Source organism: Tinamus guttatus, unplaced genomic scaffold (genome assembly GCF_059628265.1).
Source record: "Tinamus guttatus ecotype Peru unplaced genomic scaffold, ASM5962826v1 Tinamus_guttatus_pri_ptg000240l, whole genome shotgun sequence".
NCBI classification, from domain to species: domain Eukaryota; kingdom Metazoa; phylum Chordata; class Aves; order Tinamiformes; family Tinamidae; genus Tinamus; species Tinamus guttatus.
Genome location: NW_028288774.1, coordinates 10,761,451 through 10,779,174, shown reverse-complemented (window position 1 = coordinate 10,779,174; position 17,724 = coordinate 10,761,451). Strand labels below are relative to the sequence as shown.

At 46.7% G+C, this 17,724-nt stretch overlaps 1 protein-coding gene across 4 annotated transcripts; it reads left to right on the top strand.

Moving 5' to 3' along the window:
• The first annotated feature begins 1,957 nt into the window (after window positions 1–1,957).
• On the top strand, window positions 1,958–17,488 carry TH (tyrosine hydroxylase). 4 transcript variants are annotated; one of them, XM_088525951.1, is made up of 14 exons: window positions 1,958–2,047; window positions 5,499–5,510; window positions 5,756–5,959; window positions 9,651–9,825; window positions 10,702–10,790; window positions 11,005–11,072; window positions 12,792–12,842; window positions 13,049–13,194; window positions 13,650–13,785; window positions 13,932–14,001; window positions 14,770–14,826; window positions 15,459–15,554; window positions 15,680–15,813; window positions 17,329–17,488. In XM_088525951.1, the coding sequence occupies exons 1-14, from the start codon at window positions 1,958–1,960 to the stop codon at window positions 17,486–17,488; spliced, it is 1,488 nt and encodes a 495-aa protein (XP_088382077.1). The 4 variants fall into 4 exon arrangements, with proteins under 4 accessions (XP_088382077.1, XP_010216041.1, XP_088382079.1 ...); XM_010217739.2 differs by lacking the exon at window positions 5,499–5,510; XM_088525953.1 differs by lacking the exons at window positions 13,049–13,194; window positions 13,650–13,785.
• The last annotated feature ends 236 nt before the right edge of the window (window positions 17,489–17,724 follow it).

Here is a 17,724-nt window from a genome sequence, read left to right as displayed (position 1 = left end):
GGCAACACAAGGGACTGGCGACAGGACATGACCACCAGTAAAGCTCTCGGTTGCAGTGGGAGATGTCATTTTGCCACCACATCAGTGGGCATCATCCCTTCCTTAGCTGTGCTCAGGGTGACCTTGTGCACTACCTACCGTCCTGCTCCTGTGGCTCCCCAGGCTCTCCAGGGAGAGCTGCACCCTCACTCCGGGGATCTCCGAGCATTTTCCTACCGTACAGGGCTCATGCTGCCAGATGGGGATGATGCTGATGGATTAGCAGAGTTTAAAGGAAGAGAAGAAAAAGAGAGAGAGAGTTGTATGCTTAGTGTTTCACCCATATGAAGGGGAGAGATTAAAAATCAAGGGCTTTGGGTTGTCACCTAAGTGGGAGAACCGATGAGCCTAAATTGGATGCCTGGGTTCACAAGGAAAGAAACAATACATATTGAGACCAAAGGAAAACAAAATACACTCAACCAAATTCCAGCTATCGGTACAATAGTCTTGAAAACTTGCCTGGGTTTATCATCTCTTTTTAAAGCCACTGTTTGAGAGAGCACTCTTTATATATGATTTATGAATATGTTACAGTTGTCTGCAGGAGGGCAGAGTGACACTCTTCTCTTCTCATATTTATCAAAGTACTTTGCTAAATATCTCAATTCTTTAAATAAACTGGCATTTCAAGCCTATCCTTTGAGTAGCTTGATTACGAATTTGAACAACTGAGACTTATTTTGATGGCTGATTTTAGGCTTAATAGACCCTACGAGTGCTTTCCTAAAAGCCCTAATGTGAAGGAAAAGAGCTTAAGTTCATAAAATATTTTGAAATTTGTCTTTGTCTTAAAATTGAACTGGAAACTCCAAAACAAAAGTACTAAAGTTCTGTGTTATACTGCACACTATTTTGAAGTGCAAGGCAGTGCAGGAGAGTTCAGTCAGAGTTAAAAGTTTCATTGGTAAAAATGTTCAAATGCAGTTATAAGGATGCTCCTCCTGACTAACTCTCTTTTTCTTTTCTGAATGAAATTCCAGGGAAACTGGTCCTGAAACCAAACTGGTACCAGGGTGCACTTCCACTAGCAGCACAAACCGAGGCTACCACAGGCCTGCCCTAATTTGGACCCTGAGCATCCCTCTTTTCCTAAGGAGATCGTGGATTTCCAGGTAATGCGCGCTCACCACTCATTCTGGTAAGTTTAGGGGGAATTTATCTCTTATTTCAAACATCCAGTGTTTAGCAGAGGGCAAACAGAAGGTTTGGGACATTCAGAGAGGATTCTGGAAGAAATTAAAGCAAAACCACGGGCCACCTTGGGTGTGTATGGAGTGGTCCTGCACGTGTCACTCCTGTAGAGTGGCCAGTGCTTGGAGCAGATCCTGAGTTTTTCGGCCCCTGAGGTCCTCGGGCATTTGTTTGTTAGAAATTACAGCAAGGGGAGCAAAGCCCTTGTGAAGGCAGAGTTTCTCCCAGCAAAGGAGTTGGGGGAAATCGGTGCTATTTTCCTATTCCTTTGCTGGCTTCATTCACAGCCAGAAGGCAAACAAGCTAAAAAAGGCTAGAGAAGGCTGAATCCCTTCCTTGCTTCTATTTTGCCCTTTCTCCAAATCCTTTCATGCAGCTCCTCACTGGCAAAGCAATGTGCCGGGCTGAAGCACAGCGCAGGAGCGAATTCCTTGGGCAAGGGGGCAGAAAAGCGGAGCGCTTTGGGGCGCAGGTGGAGCGGGGAGCGCTGCTCTGCGAAGGCAGGGTGTCTGCAATCCTTGCAGCGATTAGATTTAATGGGACAGAAACGTTGCTCTCCCGCGTGTCCCCTCCTCCTCGCAGCCTGAGGGGGAGACGGGAGGGAGATGATGATGAGGAGGAGGAGGAGGGGGAAGATTTGAAAGAGACCTTGACGTCAGCCCTACCCTATAAGAGGCAGGCAGGGCAAGGGAAAGCCAAGAGCAGAGCTCGTGGAGGAGCAGAGATGCCAACCCCTAATATCTCCACCTCCGCAGCCAAAGGCTTCCGCAGGGCCGTGTCCGAGTTGGACTCCAAGCAAGCTGAGGCCATCATGGTAAGACACCCCTACCTGACCCTTCCCTCTCCCTCAGCCAGTGCGCGCTGTGCGAGCCGCGGGCAAGAGCACCTGGGGGTAGACAGACCAGGACAGCCTTGGGGAGAGTTTCCTCACCTGGACATCTCCACACTGGCTAAATAAAACTATCCGGACAGTGCCCGTGGCCTAGGCGTACATGTGAAATGCAAACATGAGGGAGGCAAGCTCTAAAGCCGATGCACTCCCCTGCCTGGACCTGATGTGACTAACACAACACATAGGTCGAAGGCAGGGCGAACGAGGCATCCCCAGGGTGTGATACAACGGGGAAACCTTAAACCTGATCTCAAGGCAATAAGCTGCAGAGATTGTTTTTGTCCGTTCCAGTGCAACAGAAAAGGTGTGTTTTTTGCCCCAGATGCCATACAAGGACTACTTGTTTGCATACAGCATACAAGTCAGCTTGTTTGCTGTTGCAGTGTCTGCAGACTTGCTCTCTCCCTGGGCATCCTGCCCCCATTTGGCTCCCACCCTTCCCTGCCACATTAAGGCCCTTAGCTTAGCCTGGGGGATATGTCAGCACACACTAAAACTCCATGTGCAAGGGAGAAGAGGAAAAAACTGCCTTTAGAAAGCAAAGCCAGGTGAGCCAGTTACACTGGACCCCAACAAGTGTCTTGAGGAGAATGGATAGTCCTGGGCACGGGACAGCCTTATGGATGGAGAATGTGTCCATGCTGTGGGTGACCGCGGGGATGCGACAGTGGATGACTGTGGAGGGTGGCCTGGGGAGGACACCCCATTGGGAGGCAATGTGGGGATCGCCACAGCTTAGGGAGCAGCTGTGTTTTAGCAGGTGCCAGCAGCCCTTTGCTGTGTTTGCTCCTCGCAGCACGAAAGGGGGAGAGCAGAGTCTGCTACAGGGATGTGGGCAACAGGTTTGGAAAGGGGGCTTTAATGCATGCAGAGAGCCTGCCCTGAAAAATCAGAATATTCACTACACCTGGAGCACATATCCTCGCAGTGTAACCTTTAGTGTTCAAACACCTGCTTGCTTTGCTGAGCAGTGACAGTGCCATTGCTTCTCCCAACAGTAAGGAAAAGTAGCTCTGCAGAAACTCAGATCAGCACATTTTTCTCACCTTGCCTCTTCCCTATCTTTTCTCTTCAGCAGGTTTGGGTGCCGAGTTCCCCTTTACTTCCCCCTGTACCTTGGCTCTTTTCATCCACTCTTTTCTTAGCCCTGCATAATGGTGTGACTTGGGAAAATCAGCCACTGCATGGGCAGCAAAAACTGTTTTGGAGGGAGCAGCACATTAGAAAATATCTCCTCCAACAGCTCTGAGCAAGGGGCAAGACCTCGGAGGGGACCTCGATACAAACTCGGGTAAAAAGGTCTTCCCCCAAAGAGCTTTACAAGTGCAGAGCTCACCCACTCTGGACGCGTCTTTGGGAGCAGCTCACTCTGCAGTAAAGCTCACTCTGCAGAAAGCTCTTCTGCATATTTACTTTCTCTGTTGCTATGAGTTTTTACAAGACACCTCCAGGCTGCAGCTTTCTTTACAGCACATGCATACATACCCAGGCAGCGGAGAGTGGCTGGGGCAGAGCAGCAGGACAGGCTGCCAGGGGAAGCAGAGATGGATGCTGCCTTCCCCGGGGCATGCAGCGGGATTTACACTTTCGAACCACCGGTCCTGCCTTTTTGCTAGGCACCTGCAAACAGTAAGCTTGGGAGAAAACCAAAGCTCAGAGTCCTGTTTTAATGTCTCTGCTCCGGCTGGGCATTCCGAGTTATGGCTGTTTCACAGAACCTGTGAACTTCCTGCTGGTTTTAGGCCAATTTGCAGCTGGCAGATTAGGGGGTCTAGTCTCCCTCCTCTCGCCTTCCCTTCTCCTGGCCCCTCCGCACAGCCGCAGCCAGAGCCGGAGCCTCATTGCGCTTGTGCAGCGAGCGCAGGGAGCAGTGCGCCCGGTGCTGCCTGGCTTCGGGCCGCCGCGGCGCTCCGTTACGGCGCGGGGCTGTTTGCCCGGCTTATTGCAGGCACTTAAAAGTAAACAGCAGCTTAACTTTAAACAGAGGAGCGATATAAAACACTCGCTTAGAGCTGGGCATGCCCTCACCAGCTTTGCAAAGTTAGGGCTCGGGATGCTTATTAGGTGCCTGCTCTCTTTGGGGATTAATACTGTAGATTTAGACAAGCAGCGATATGAGCTTATTTATTAGAAAGTGTTTTTCTGTGCCACAAGGAGTAAAGCGGTTGAGGATCAGCAAATATAATTTCCAAAGGGTATCTTTATTAAAAACAGGACCGTGCAGAAGAGCGTGGGCTGGTGCCTGGATGTGCGGCATTTTTCAGACCGCATTTAAAATGTCAGAGGGAACCCCTGAAGCTGCTTTTGCACTATTATAACATCCAGGAGGATTTTTAGAGAAAACATTTTTTAACTGATGGTGGGCTTTGAAAATCATAGAGGAAAGGGGCTTAGTAATGGAGCTGACTGTATTTTTCGGAGGAAAACATCCTCCACATTTTTGCAAAATAGACTGATGAACAACCTTCTCTTTCCTAAATATTTACAGTGGCACTGGAGAAAAAAAAATGCAGCCAGCACGGCTCTGTATGAGGGTGCTGGATGTTTGTATGGGCTGCTCCTTCTTCACAGGTTTCTTTTAGCAAGTTCTGAGGGTTTGTCATATGGTTTGCACATTGAGCACACAAAACTGGAACCAGACAAGATGCCTCAGAACTGACCTGCAAAAAGACTGAGAACAAATAAACTAGTATTTTGCCTATTTGTATAGTCAAGGAAGCAAAAGTGATGGAAACAGTTTGTAACTTCCTGTAAATATAAAACAGATACCCTAACATGACCCCAGGCAAAAAGGTGCAGTTACAAGTCAGAGACATCTGAAGGAGTTTGTTGGGACACAAATGAATCCACAGATCAGTGGGGAGTGGGAGAAATTTATTCTGTGGTGTAAATGGATGTGGCTCCAATTGCACTACAATAGGCAGCCATCCACTTAATGTCAGAAGAAAATGGCTCTGCAATGTGTTTTAAGTGGCAGCAAGTAATTATAAGTAAAAGGCTGTTAGGCCGCATGGCTGGGGAGCGGTGCAGTGCGGGGGCAAAGCAGTGCAGGAAGGGTGGGCATGAGCATGTGTGTGGTGGGGTGCTGTGCAGAGGGCTCCGCGGAGACAGTGCCCCCAGCCCGCGGTCAGGCTGGCCCCCGGGAGCGGTTTAGCGAAGCCTCTGTGCTGATACAACAGCAAAGAGCTGCAGAAGGAGATGAGGTCCTGACTTTTGGTGTGTACGTCCACTGCCTCTCTGCCCAAAAAGATATTTTCTCGAGAAACATCATGTTTATCTAGCATCTCTTCACTTGAGTTCATTAGTCGGAACTGAGTAAGATTTTTTCCCATTTTTAGTTTTCAGATGATACTGAAAACTATTAATAGGGAAGGTAAGAGGGAAAGCCCACTTTCTAATCATACTGTAATTGTATTTTGCACAGATATTCACTTTAAATAAAAAGAAAAAAAAACAAGAAAAAAAAAAAAACCCTCAGTCCTCTTCACCGGATTTTCCTCTTCAATGCCAGACAAGTCAGACCAAATTTCTCCTTCATCCTCTTCTCACACCCCAGCCACTATTTGTGATGCCCTCTAATCTCACAAACAGCTCTACCAAAAAGGCTGTTTATTTCTGTTCTGCCTTCAGTCTCCCCGGTTTATCGGTAGACGTCAAAGCCTCATTGAAGATGCCAGGAAGGAAAGGGAGGCCGCGGCTGCAGCTACCGATGCTGCAGAGTCCACAGAAACCATTGTCTTCGAGGAGAAGGATGGGAGGGCCATGCTGAACCTCTTCTTCATGCTCAAGGGAGCCAAAACTTCACCGCTGTCCCGTGCACTCAAGGTGTTTGAGGTGAGCTCCTAACCTGTTTTATCTTAAGGCCTTAAGGAATGCACTAGGCAGTTGTTGGTCGCTCGGTGAGAAACACCACTTTGATCTCCTACAGAAGGGTCAGACTAGGTCTGCCTCCTGCAAGCTCTCAGTTAATTCTCTGTGTGATTTCCCCACACTCGTGCCAAACCCCTTTGCTGTGCTCATGCCCCTAGCTCACACTTTCTCACTTTGAATCCCCGGGAATGAGCATACCTCCACTCGGCAGGGCTTTGGTGATATAGCAGTCTGTCCCTTCATTCCAGGAGCCAACTATCCAGATGTACACGTACAGTACGCATCACTGCCAACCACACAGCTACAATTCACAGCGCCGTGGCTTGTAGCGAACTCTAACAGCACCCTCTACTGCTCAGCACTTCAGCTCCCTGATCTCTCCTGCAAAACATGTGGTGTGGTTTGCAGGCTGCAGGGAAGCCCCCTTGCACAGTATTGATCAGCTTCTAGGTCAAGGTGTTGACTGTCTCTGAAAGGCATCTCCGCATTGATCCTTGGCCAAAGAGTTACTGCAACAGCTTCATCCTGGGCGTAAAATTGGCATATTGATTTCCAAAGTACTTTCCTACTTCAGGGATGAATTTGATTCATATGTAAAAGGTTGTGCTGATTCCTCTCCAGAGATGCATTGTGTTTACAGCTTTCGTATCACAGGGGATTGGTAATTAATAGAGCTTTTTTTTTTTTTTTCCCTCCTAGCTAGGAATCAAAAGTTTCATTATCTTGGATATTGGTACCATGAATAGAAAGACTTACTGAGATAAGGGCTGATCATTTAAGCAGTAGTCAAAGCACAATGTTTTATTTAGGAATGCCTTTGCATTCAGAAGGATTCAAAAGCAATGTGCAATTCAAGGTTCCAAGCTATGTTTTAAATACAGCATTTCAAATTTTTGTTGGCTTTGGCAGTGAAAGCAGAGGAGAGGAGAATTTGTTCCTATGAGATGGCCACACAGGAGGTAAGGGACCTCTGTAGCCTACTGGTCCAAACTCATAGGCTGAGCAGTTGCTCAGGACTATGCCCACTGTGTTTTAAATATCCTCAAGGATGGAAATTCCACAAGCTGTCTGAGGGCCTGTTCTGGAGTTTCACCACCCCCACGAAAAAATATTTTTTCCCCTCTTCCTCTATATCCTTGGTTCCAACTTGTGCCCATTGCCTGTTGCCCTCTCACTGTGCTCTTCAGAGAGTATCTGGCTCTGTCTTCTCCACACCCTCCCATCATTTAGTTGTAGACATCAAATGCTTTCCCCTTCATCTTCACTTTTTAAGACTGAACAAATCCAATTCCCTAAGCCTGTCCTCATATTTCATGGTACTCCAGCCCCCTGCCCATCTTTGCAGCCCTCCAGTGGATCTAGTACAGCACACGTCAGTGTTTCTTTTATGTCCGACCCATCACTACAGATGTGGTCTCCTAAGTTAGAGAGGAAGAATCACATCTCTCATCCTATTTTCTGCTGTCTTGCTAACACAACTCAATACATTCTTAACATAAGGGCACTTTGTTAGTCCATGTATTAATGCAGATAGTTGTGAAATAACACTTTCTTTCCCCGTAAATGCAACAATTTCTGGGGTAAAATCAGATCATCAACAATACGACACAGCAACAACACTGCATTTTAGCAGTAAAAACACACACACGGAAGCTATTTTGGAGGGAAAAGTATTTCCCTGAAATTGTAGGGCATTATAGCTATCTATTTTCCAGCCAGTAGCATCTTTGTGAATCGTATGAAAAGCATGCAATCTTCAACAATTACAAATTATGATTTTCTTTTAAAGACAATACACAATATTCTTGTATTGTCCAAAAGTATCCCTAAGACAAGCCTGTCTGGCAAAATCCTTGATATTGCCGTAATTGTAGTCTCCTTCCTTGGAGAAACACATAGTTGCCAGAGAAGCTGTGAAAAATCCCTTTGTGTATATAAACCCTTGTACTAGGAAGATTTTATATTACATGGGTTTTAAAGTCTGTGATTTAAACAATTTTTAAGCACGAAGCAAGAAGTAGGAGCAACTTATATTCAAATAATAATACTTGTTTCCTCCTGGAGCAATTTGCTTGCTGCATCAAGAGCTCTCCTGGTAAAAAAAACCTCTTTCAGTTTGTCACAGAGAGAGCTTTAAAGATAATAAAAAGACAAGCATGTCAAGCCACAATAGAGAAGATTCATTTCCCAGATCCCTCTGGCAATGCAGGTAAAAGATATGAAAGCAGACGGGCATAATGACATTTGCCTCATCATGAACCAGGCTTCAGGGAAGCTGGTTTCACTCTGCTGTATGTGTTACATGCAGCCAAAGCATAGGTAATGCAATCACAGCTGTCACATTAATGCAAAGGTATTGATTGTTGAGGGGACAATGTAATAGTGAAGTTGGTAGGTACATTCAGAAACACAGGCCTAAATTTAATTTACCTGTGGCATTGCGTCTGTTCCTTCTCATCTTTCTGCCCCTGATTAACAAAAGAAATAATGTCCCTTCCTCTACTGAAGATCTTCCAGAGACACTGGAAAGGTTGGGTCATTGCCCAGGGACCTGTGCTTGCTTTCACCGAGCTAAAGAAAATATCCACAAATCTACCAGGACTTTTGGGAAGATTATAGACTCCATTTTGCTCCTCTCTATTAAGTTTTTCTGATAAACAATGACAAGTCCTGACGACTTGGCAGAGCTCAGGAACTATCTGGATGTGGACAGAACAAACTTCCCTCATGAACTTCTTTCTTCTTTTCTCAAAGGTACTTATGGGAATATAATTATTTCAGTTGGCATTACCATTTTGAGCATCAGGATGAAAACTTCTCTGTGGTCTTTACATGAATGCCTGTTAACAGGAGGGAGGCCAGACTTTTCTGATGTAGGACACTGGGCAGAAATGAGATGACTGCTACTTCCCAGCCCTGACCATCTTGAGGGTGACCATAAATGTATGATGCAGGGTGAAGGCCTGCCTCACATGGAACCAGATTTCAACCTATCTTCTTGCACTTTTTTTTTTCTTTTTTTTTTTGTGTCTGGGCTAATGAAATGTAAGGTAGTTGCCACAGATCTATTTTGGTCATAAACCTAAAAGCAAGGAAAATCTAGGGAGATAAGTTTTCTCCATGTAGGTGCAGTGGGAGCCTTTAATATGCAACACTGCTTTCCAGAAGCTTCCTTGAAGTGAAGGCGGTGCAAGGAAGAAGCTCCATGGTCTTCTCTAAACTGGGCCCGTTTCAGGGAACTGTGACGACTGTCAGGCCGAGGTGGCTGTTTCAGCACCCTGGCTAGCGCCACCTGCACAGGCCTCGGAACGAACCCTTTTTGCCTTAAATTACCCCCAAACGGCCTTGCCTTAAGGGAGAAGTTAAAAACGAAAGAGGTAGAGTAGGCAGCATCCTGCCGTATCAGCTGCCCATCTTGGTGAGATTGTGTTAGCCTCTGAGGAAATTTTCAGCTGAAATTTTCTGCCCACAGGCTGTCAATCCAGGATAAAAAAACTGTGATATTAATGTAGAAGTGCGTTCATGCCAGTTAAAAAAAAAAAAAAAAAAAAAAAAAAAGCTCCAAATGTATCTATATGGACATTTTGAGGAAGTATTGGTAGGTGTTTTGAGAGTCAGTTCAATGATTTTGTTCTTCTTTTTCATGTTCTAAAAGACATTTGAAGCTAAAATTCATCACCTGGAGACCAGGCTTAGCCGAAAACCCCGTGAAGGGACCACTGAACTGGAGTATTTTGTACGGTGTGAAGTTCACAGCTCTGACCTCAATACTTTCATTAGCTCCATCAAGAGAGTAACAGAAGAAGTGAGGACCACTAAGGAAGACAAATGTAAGGAACTTACAAACTGTTTGACTTTCTTGCCTGTTTTCGGAACAGGCTGCCCAGAGAGGTTGTGGAGTCTCCTTCTCTGGAGATCTTCCAAACCCGCTTGGACGCAGTCCTGTGCCACTTGCTCTAGGTGACCTTGCGTGTGCAGGGGGGTTGGACTAGATGACCTCTAGAGGTCCCTTCCAACCTTAAGCATTCTATGATTCGATGATTCTGTGCAGAGCTTGAGTCTTAGCAATCTGAGTAGAATCCTTGTTATTCACAAGGAATCCTATATCTGGGTTTTCTAGAGATCATTTCAGTAACATTGTATAGGTTGTTGCATCACAGTCCTTGTAATCCAGATCACTCACTGAGAGAGTTGACAAAGGCATCTCTCTGTGACCTGATCATGCAAGTAAACACTCTAAAGTGCTTGATGACTGTCATCAGGACATACCAGAGACGAAAAGGCTCATTCTTTTGCAACCCAGTCCATGATACACTTAAGCTTCTGCAAGAGGTGAGATAGTGATAAGACTGAGAATACCTTTGGATTCCAAGAATCACGTTAGACCTGTGTTTTTTGTTTGCTTTTGCAAAGTCTGGAGTCTTTAAGTATGATTCAATTTGGTCTTGTTTACTTATGTCACAAAAAGTTATTTGGAGAGACAAGCAGGGAAGTCATTAGATGGAAATTGCAGCCTTTGACTGTGGCGTGGGAGCATTGAGAGCAGGGGACCACAGCCAAGGAAATACAACTCTATAATGTGCAGCTCTGTGTGTGTATGTGCTATGTCAAGTCTCACACCTACTGCTGAACACAGTACTTCTCAGCACAGGATGCTCAACTTTCACTTCCACAGCCACAGTTTCTCTCTCTCTTTGTCCCCACAGTCCACTGGTTTCCCAGAAAAATCTGTGAACTGGACAAGTGTCACCACTTGGTCACTAAGTTTGACCCTGACTTGGATTTGGATCACCCGGTGAGTTAGTGTGTGGGCATATCCTTACATTCATGTCCTGAACATTCCCTCGGAAGCAGAGAGGGAACAAACACCCACTACTGCAATGGAGCAGAGAATCATTGTGCAGTCTCCATCATGAAAGAAGTTGTTCCAATCAGTGATGAACTTTGCTGGGTGAGAAGTTTCAGTAACTAATTAAAAATACTGTCGCTGTTTCTGTTTGTCCTCACAGGGATACTCTGACCAGGTATACCGCCAGAGGAGGAAAACAATAGCAGAAATTGCTTTTCACTATAAGCAGTAAGTCTTTCTTAACATCTACAGAGGAATAATGCCATGTAAATGCAGACTGTTGGGAAGCTACTGTGCTACTTATGTGAGATCTTTCTCTTTGATGATGGTCTGTGTCCCCATTCAGCCTTGCTAGCTCCTTTTCTATGCTCCTTATGCCTGTGTGTTCCATTTTTTCCTAATGTAAATCTGTCTATGGTCATTAATTCAAATATTCATAAATCCAGAACCTCCTGCGTAACAAGACTACATATAATTTCATCAGACTCCAAATCTCATTTTGAAATATTACATCTCTTTTAGAATGACATCCAGTCTTCACTTTGAAGTTTCAAGCACTGAAAAAGATAGCATGTGTTTAGAAAAATTGTTCCAATGGTTCATTATTCAGGGCATAAAAATGTATGTTTTATTTCTAAACCTAATATCTGTAGCATTAGCTTTCACTCACTGGATTACATGTGCGTTTCTTCTGCTAGACTGAAGAACCATCTGCTATCAGATTTTTTAAATGGTGTATATACACTAAATAGTTCACCTCTTAACTGTCTCTCATAAATTAAATAGATTCCATCAATGGCCTCATCATTGTCTTACAAAATTAAGATTATCTCTTGAACTCCTACTTAATAGTCCTGTTCTGATGTATCCAGTGATAGCACTCAATCATTCAGCTACACCATTAGACAGGGCTATAATATTCAGGTGGGTTTTATAAAATAATTCCTAGATCCTTTTCAGTAACACCGTCTTCTGCTGTAGTGTCTCCCTCTCTATATGGGTCTTTCAATGCAGACTAGCTGTAGCTAGACTGTCTGGAAAGCAGCCTACAGAAATGGTCTTCACTCCCTTTTTGAGCTAGCTATACAACCAATCTGATGACAGCAGGGCTTGCTGCTCTGTTAGATTTCATGTTCTTTGCCCAGAATAGGTATATTTTGTTTTTGTACTGTATTCTTATTAAATGCATGGAATTTCACTGTGCCAGCAAGAGAGTCCTGAGCCCTGAGGAAGATGATGCATGCATTAGGATAAACAACACATCTCATCTGGAGGTTAGCCTTTAAAAGGTGCTGTGTAACATCCCTTCTGGCTGTAGATGGAATAGAAATCACGTGCTTTACCGTGTGATTATGTGACTGTCTCGTCTGTTCTAATGCAGAACAGAAGAGTTTAGTATATACAATTGTAAATGATAATGCAGAAAAGGTGGAAGTATGAGCTTTCTTTAGTTCTCACTTATATTAATGTTAAAATTTTCTTTTCTTGTTGTCCTTATTCTTACTGACAGTGTATTTTCTGAAGTTCAAATGCCCTTATTCTTCCTCATTGACTACTTTTATTTTCTAAATACTGATTCATTCTGGTGACTTCAAGAATGAATGGAGCTTCAAGAATGAATAGACAGCTTTCTGTTGTCTGTGTTATATGTCATCTTCAGGCACCTTTTTTTTTTTCTACATAGTTTCCATTTTCTGGAACATATTGTGCCTGCTAAGCTTTCAATCTTTCCTTGTTCCTCAGGTTATAGTAGTGCTTCACCTGTGTCCATATACTTGTTGCATCTTTACATGTGCCCAAGTACCAAAACTCTGTCTTTCCTGTTACCCCTTGTTGGGTTTAAAGATGATTGAGTAATTCATGCACTCAAAGGTGTATCTTTCTCAAAGGCAAGAGCAGCCTGGCTTGTGCTCCTCTAATGCCATTATTGGTGCGTTTGCCTTGCAGTGGGGACCCAATACCTCACGTGGAGTACACAGCGGAAGAGATTGCTACCTGGTGAGCGCTAATTTAATCTGTGTGTGTGTGTTTGTGTGTGTGTGTATCCCTATGAATGCACAGAGACACATAGACCTAGTGGTGTGGAAAGCAAAAAGGACAAGAAAAATAGACATAGGAGAACTTGACAGCATATGACCAGAGGTCAGCAGCAGACAGAACTCACAAAGCCAAACTGTGACCATGTACTTCCTCTGCTTCTGAAGGAAAGAGGTATACAGCACACTGAAGAGCCTATACCCAACCCATGCCTGCAAGGAGTACCTAGAAGCTTTTAATCTCCTGGAGAAATTCTGTGGCTACAGTGAGAACAACATCCCTCAACTGGAGGAGGTATCCCGCTTCCTGAAAGGTGGGTACAGCCCAAAGGGAGGCTAGTGAAAAGCACAAGCAACCTAAAACACTCCTGGGCTCTGATTCAGTACCTGGGCTCCAGCACAGTACAGCTGCTGCAAGGAAACATGGGCTCAGAGGAGGAGAGTGGGAGGTGATATTTGTGAAAGGAGCTAGCAGAGACCTGAGTATTGCACACACAGGCGAGGATTGACCACAGCTGGCAGCAACTGCCAGGTGGTGAAAGGGTAGGTAAAATGGTGGGCTGCAGCTGCAAGTCCAAGCCCACAGTCTCAATGATCCTTGACCGACCTAAGGAGCAGCTCGTGCTGACTAGGAGAAGCAGGTTTGGTACTGCAGGAGCTCTTTAATTTCCAGCACCCATGTTTCTGTTGTACATGCTCATAACGCTGCCTGCCAGGGCAGTCCCGTGAGCCGCAGCATGCTCCTCAGTGCCTGCATGAACTCTTCCAGAAAGAACTGGCTTCCAGCTGCGGCCTGTGGCCGGGCTGCTGTCTGCGCGGGACTTCCTCACCAGCCTGGCCTTCCGGGTGTTCCAGTGCACGCAGTACATCCGCCACGCGTCCTCGCCCATGCACTCCCCGGAGCCGTGAGTACCGCTCAGCCCGGGCGGCCTCCTGCGCCCAGAGAGCTCCCCAGCTCAGCGGCTCGCTCGAGGTGAAGGCTTTGCTCCCTCTCTGGTGCCCGCGGCCTGCGCTAATCATGTTTTTTCCTTCTTCTCTCGGGCCACGGAAGGGACTGCTGCCATGAACTCCTGGGGCATGTACCAATGCTGGCTGATAAGACATTTGCACAGTTCTCTCAGGTACAGCAGATCTTCCATTTCTTTGCACTGATAGGTGAGATGGGAACCCAAACCTAGCTCAGTCTTACCCTGCCGGCAGGTGGGTCCAAGGATGTTGCCTGAGAGGAGGAATTTCCCCTCTCCTAACTTCTGGATTTTCACAGCACTGTAACAGCAGCCTGGCATTGCTTTTGGCTGCCCGTCATAGCAGGAGCTGCTGTAGGACATGGCAGTCTGTCCTGAACCACTAACAGCAATAGGAGAGAGAGATCATAGCAATAGTTGTGCATTTACCCCTTCTTATTTCTGTGGGAAAGTCAACCATGGGCTTGGTAGCCATTCCCATATTATGTAACATGACAGTTTCTGTCCCTGTGTCAGCTCTACCTCTTACTGCTTGTTCATGAATTCCACATGTGTCGCTGGCCACCTAAGTATTTCTTTTTTTTTTTTTCTGCTGAGATTTATTTGCTTTAAGCACAGCATTTAGAAGACTTAGTTGTGAACTGAAAACCCTAATATACAGTGAAAATGTCAGACTCTGCATCAAAGTGTTTTTAATCTGAGCATGACAAAATCACAGCAGATGTCTGAAAGTTCAAGGAAAATTTTATCCGCCTTGGTGTCTGTGATAACAGTGTTGTAGGATGTTTCTGAACTGTTGACTGGTTATCTGGACTAACCGAGAATGTGATAACTGCCCAAACCCCAAAATGCTGGGGTTTAAATGAATCTTGTGGCAGTTGACTGAATCTGAAGTAGTGTTCTCCCCTTCCCTTTTCTTCCCAGGACATTGGGCTTGCATCTCTGGGAGCAACTGATGAAGAAATTGAGAAACTTGCAACGGTAAGTGTTGCTTTCAGTATATGTGGGACTCTGATCCTGCCAGCAGCACTTCTGTGATGCCAGTGGGCCTGGTGTACCCTTGTCTCCCCCAAACGTAATGGTTTAGAGCTTCTGTCTGAGGTGCCCCATCCCCGTCTCTTTCGTGATGACTGTGCAAAGCAGAGATCAGTTAAAAAGCAGAGCTCACTTGCACATTAACCCAATTTTCATGGGCACTAGAGTATCATTAAGCATCATATTTCTAAAGACAGCACTGCTGGGACTCTTTACGATGGGATTAAATTACATCCGTTTCCTTCAGCTCTCCCTTGGCAAGGTGAACTGTCCTGCTCCAAGGGCAGTCGGCAGAGACACCACGTAGCTGCTGTATGCCCAGGAGGACAACCTGGGTAGCGGGGTGCCCAGGAGAGCTCCAGCACAACCGCGGGCCCCCATGTGGGCCAAAGCTTGAATAGTGCAATGTGACAAGGGGGATTTGCCCCTCACGTCCCGTGGGTCCGAGTAAGATGTTTTGCCATCTGGCTCTGCAGACCGTGCCAGGCGCCAGCTTGTTTAAGCCTCCTTTGACCCGAACTGTGGTATAAGGACTCAAAAGCAGGAGGAAGATGTGTTTTCCTTTTTTTCTTTCACAGCTTTACTGGTTTACAGTGGAGTTTGGGCTCTGCAAACAGAATGGGATAGTGAAAGCCTATGGAGCTGGGCTCCTGTCTTCCTATGGGGAACTCATAGTAAGTCCCAGCATAACTTGTTTCTCTCTGCTCCAGATCTTATGTAGCTATCTCTTCTCCATCTCTGTTATGCCTGCCAGCTCTGGTCCCCTCCATTTCCCGCTAGCTTTCTGATGTTTCTGCAGCACTCCTTGTCAGATGAACCAGAGGTGCGGGACTTTGACCCAGATGCTGCTGCCGTCCAGCCCTACCAAGATCAGAACTACCAGCCTGTGTATTTTGTGTCCGAGAGCTTCAGCGATGCCAAGAGTAAACTCAGGTAGGCTTGGGCAGTGAGGGAGACCCACGCAGGAGGTTGCAGGGCTATGATATCTCCAAATCATGCTTGGTAGGGCAGTGGGTCCTTTCAGCTAAGGACCTGAGGAGCACTCTGGAAACAAGTATCAGCTAGGTCTTTCAAAACCTAGTGGTTAAATAGACACTAACCCATTTTTATGTGACAAAACAACTCTCTAGTTCCCACAGGACCCAGCTCAAGTTCCTTGGGCTTTCACTTTGCCTGAGAGCTATGCGACAAGTGGTGTGTGGAGGAGAGCAGGATGGAGGTGGAGGCATTGATGAGTGTGCAAAGGAAAGGACAAATCTAGCACTAGAGTTAAGGAAAACTTAGAGCTCCCAAGGCAGCCTAACTGGTGGCTTGCTGGTGTCCAGGACTGTACTCCGTTCACCAGGACACCCTTGTTTCTTCACTGTGAGAATAGTGGCTGGTAAAGGCCTTTCTTCTAGAAGTAGTGGTGCAGGAAGTGTCCTTCTGAAACCCTGAGTTGGACGTGTCATTCAGCTTTCTGCCCAGAGGACTGCACCATATAGAGTTGAGATGAGGCTGGGGAGCTTGGGCAGCGACAAGCGCTTTAACGATCCTCTTGTGGATCTTGTGCAGCTGAGTGCTGAGGGTATTTGGGAAAGCCATGAGTGGCTTTCCCTGTGGCTTTCCTTCCCTTGCACCTTGGGCAGCCCCCATCCTGTGCCAGCAGCTTTCCCTGTGTTACCCACTGCATCCCCTATGGAGCGGCTCGTGCTTCGCACCCGGGCCAAGGGCAGTGAGGATAACGCTCTCCTACGGTGCGAGTACCAGCTCCAGGAGGAAGGAGCCCAGCGAGAGGCCGCGTCTCCCCACACAGTGCCGCCGAGCAGACCTGCAGCAGCCACAAGAGGGTACCCGAGGCTAAGCCATCCAGGAAGGAAGGGGTGAAGCGGCGAGGGGCTCTCCTGTCGCCAGCGCTGACTTGTTCCCCTTCTTCCCAGGCCTTTTCAGTGTGAGATGTTACATCTGAGTAGCCTAATTTAGATCCCTCCGTCCATTTTTACAGTGTCACCAAAGGGAGTGGAAAGCATACCCTGTAAAGAACATACACATTAGCTTTGGAGCTGAGTATGAGAAAATCACCCTTGACTTTGCCTCAAGACCTCCAAGAGCACTCACCCACATAAAGGAAAAATAGGAAGTATTTTAGCCCAGGTGACAGCCGTAGATGTGGCTAATTCGGTGCATCTTCAGGCTGAAGTAAGTCCATGTTTTCAGCCCAAGCAGAGAGGTGGTGGCCTTGGGAAGCTGCAGACTTGAGCTGAAGAGGAACGATCTCCACCAATCTGTACCCCCATCAAGCTGCAGAGATGGGAAACATAAAGGTTTTGTGCCAAACTTGAAGCTTTGTCCCAGGGAGGAATCCTCCCCTTGTGAATTTTGAGGATGAGGAGGGAAGGGAAGGCAGAGGGAGTGGGTGGCAGAGAGACCCATGGCTTGCCCCACATCTTGGGCACCCTTTCCTTCCAGGAGCTATGCAGCCCGCATCAAGCGGCCCTTCTCGGTGAAGTACGAGCCGTACACGCACAGCATCGAGCTCCTGGACAGCCCGCAGAGCATCCGCCGCTCCCTGGAGAGTGTGAGGGACGAGCTGCACGTGCTGGCGGATGCGCTGAATGTTATCGGTTAGCGGGAGACCTGGGTGCTTCCTCCCCTCTTCCCTCGCGGCAAGGAAGCTGCCTACACCTCGTTCCTAGCTGGTAGCTTCTGCCCCTTTCCCCAACCCTTGGCACCGCTGCCTGCACCACCCCAACAGCTTCCCGCATTCGTGTTTATGGCCGGCTTGGAGGAACGCAGAGGGGCTGACCCAAGACCTGCTCACATCCTTGCTCCTGTTTATGGTGGCTTAGAAGCTTAGCCCGGACC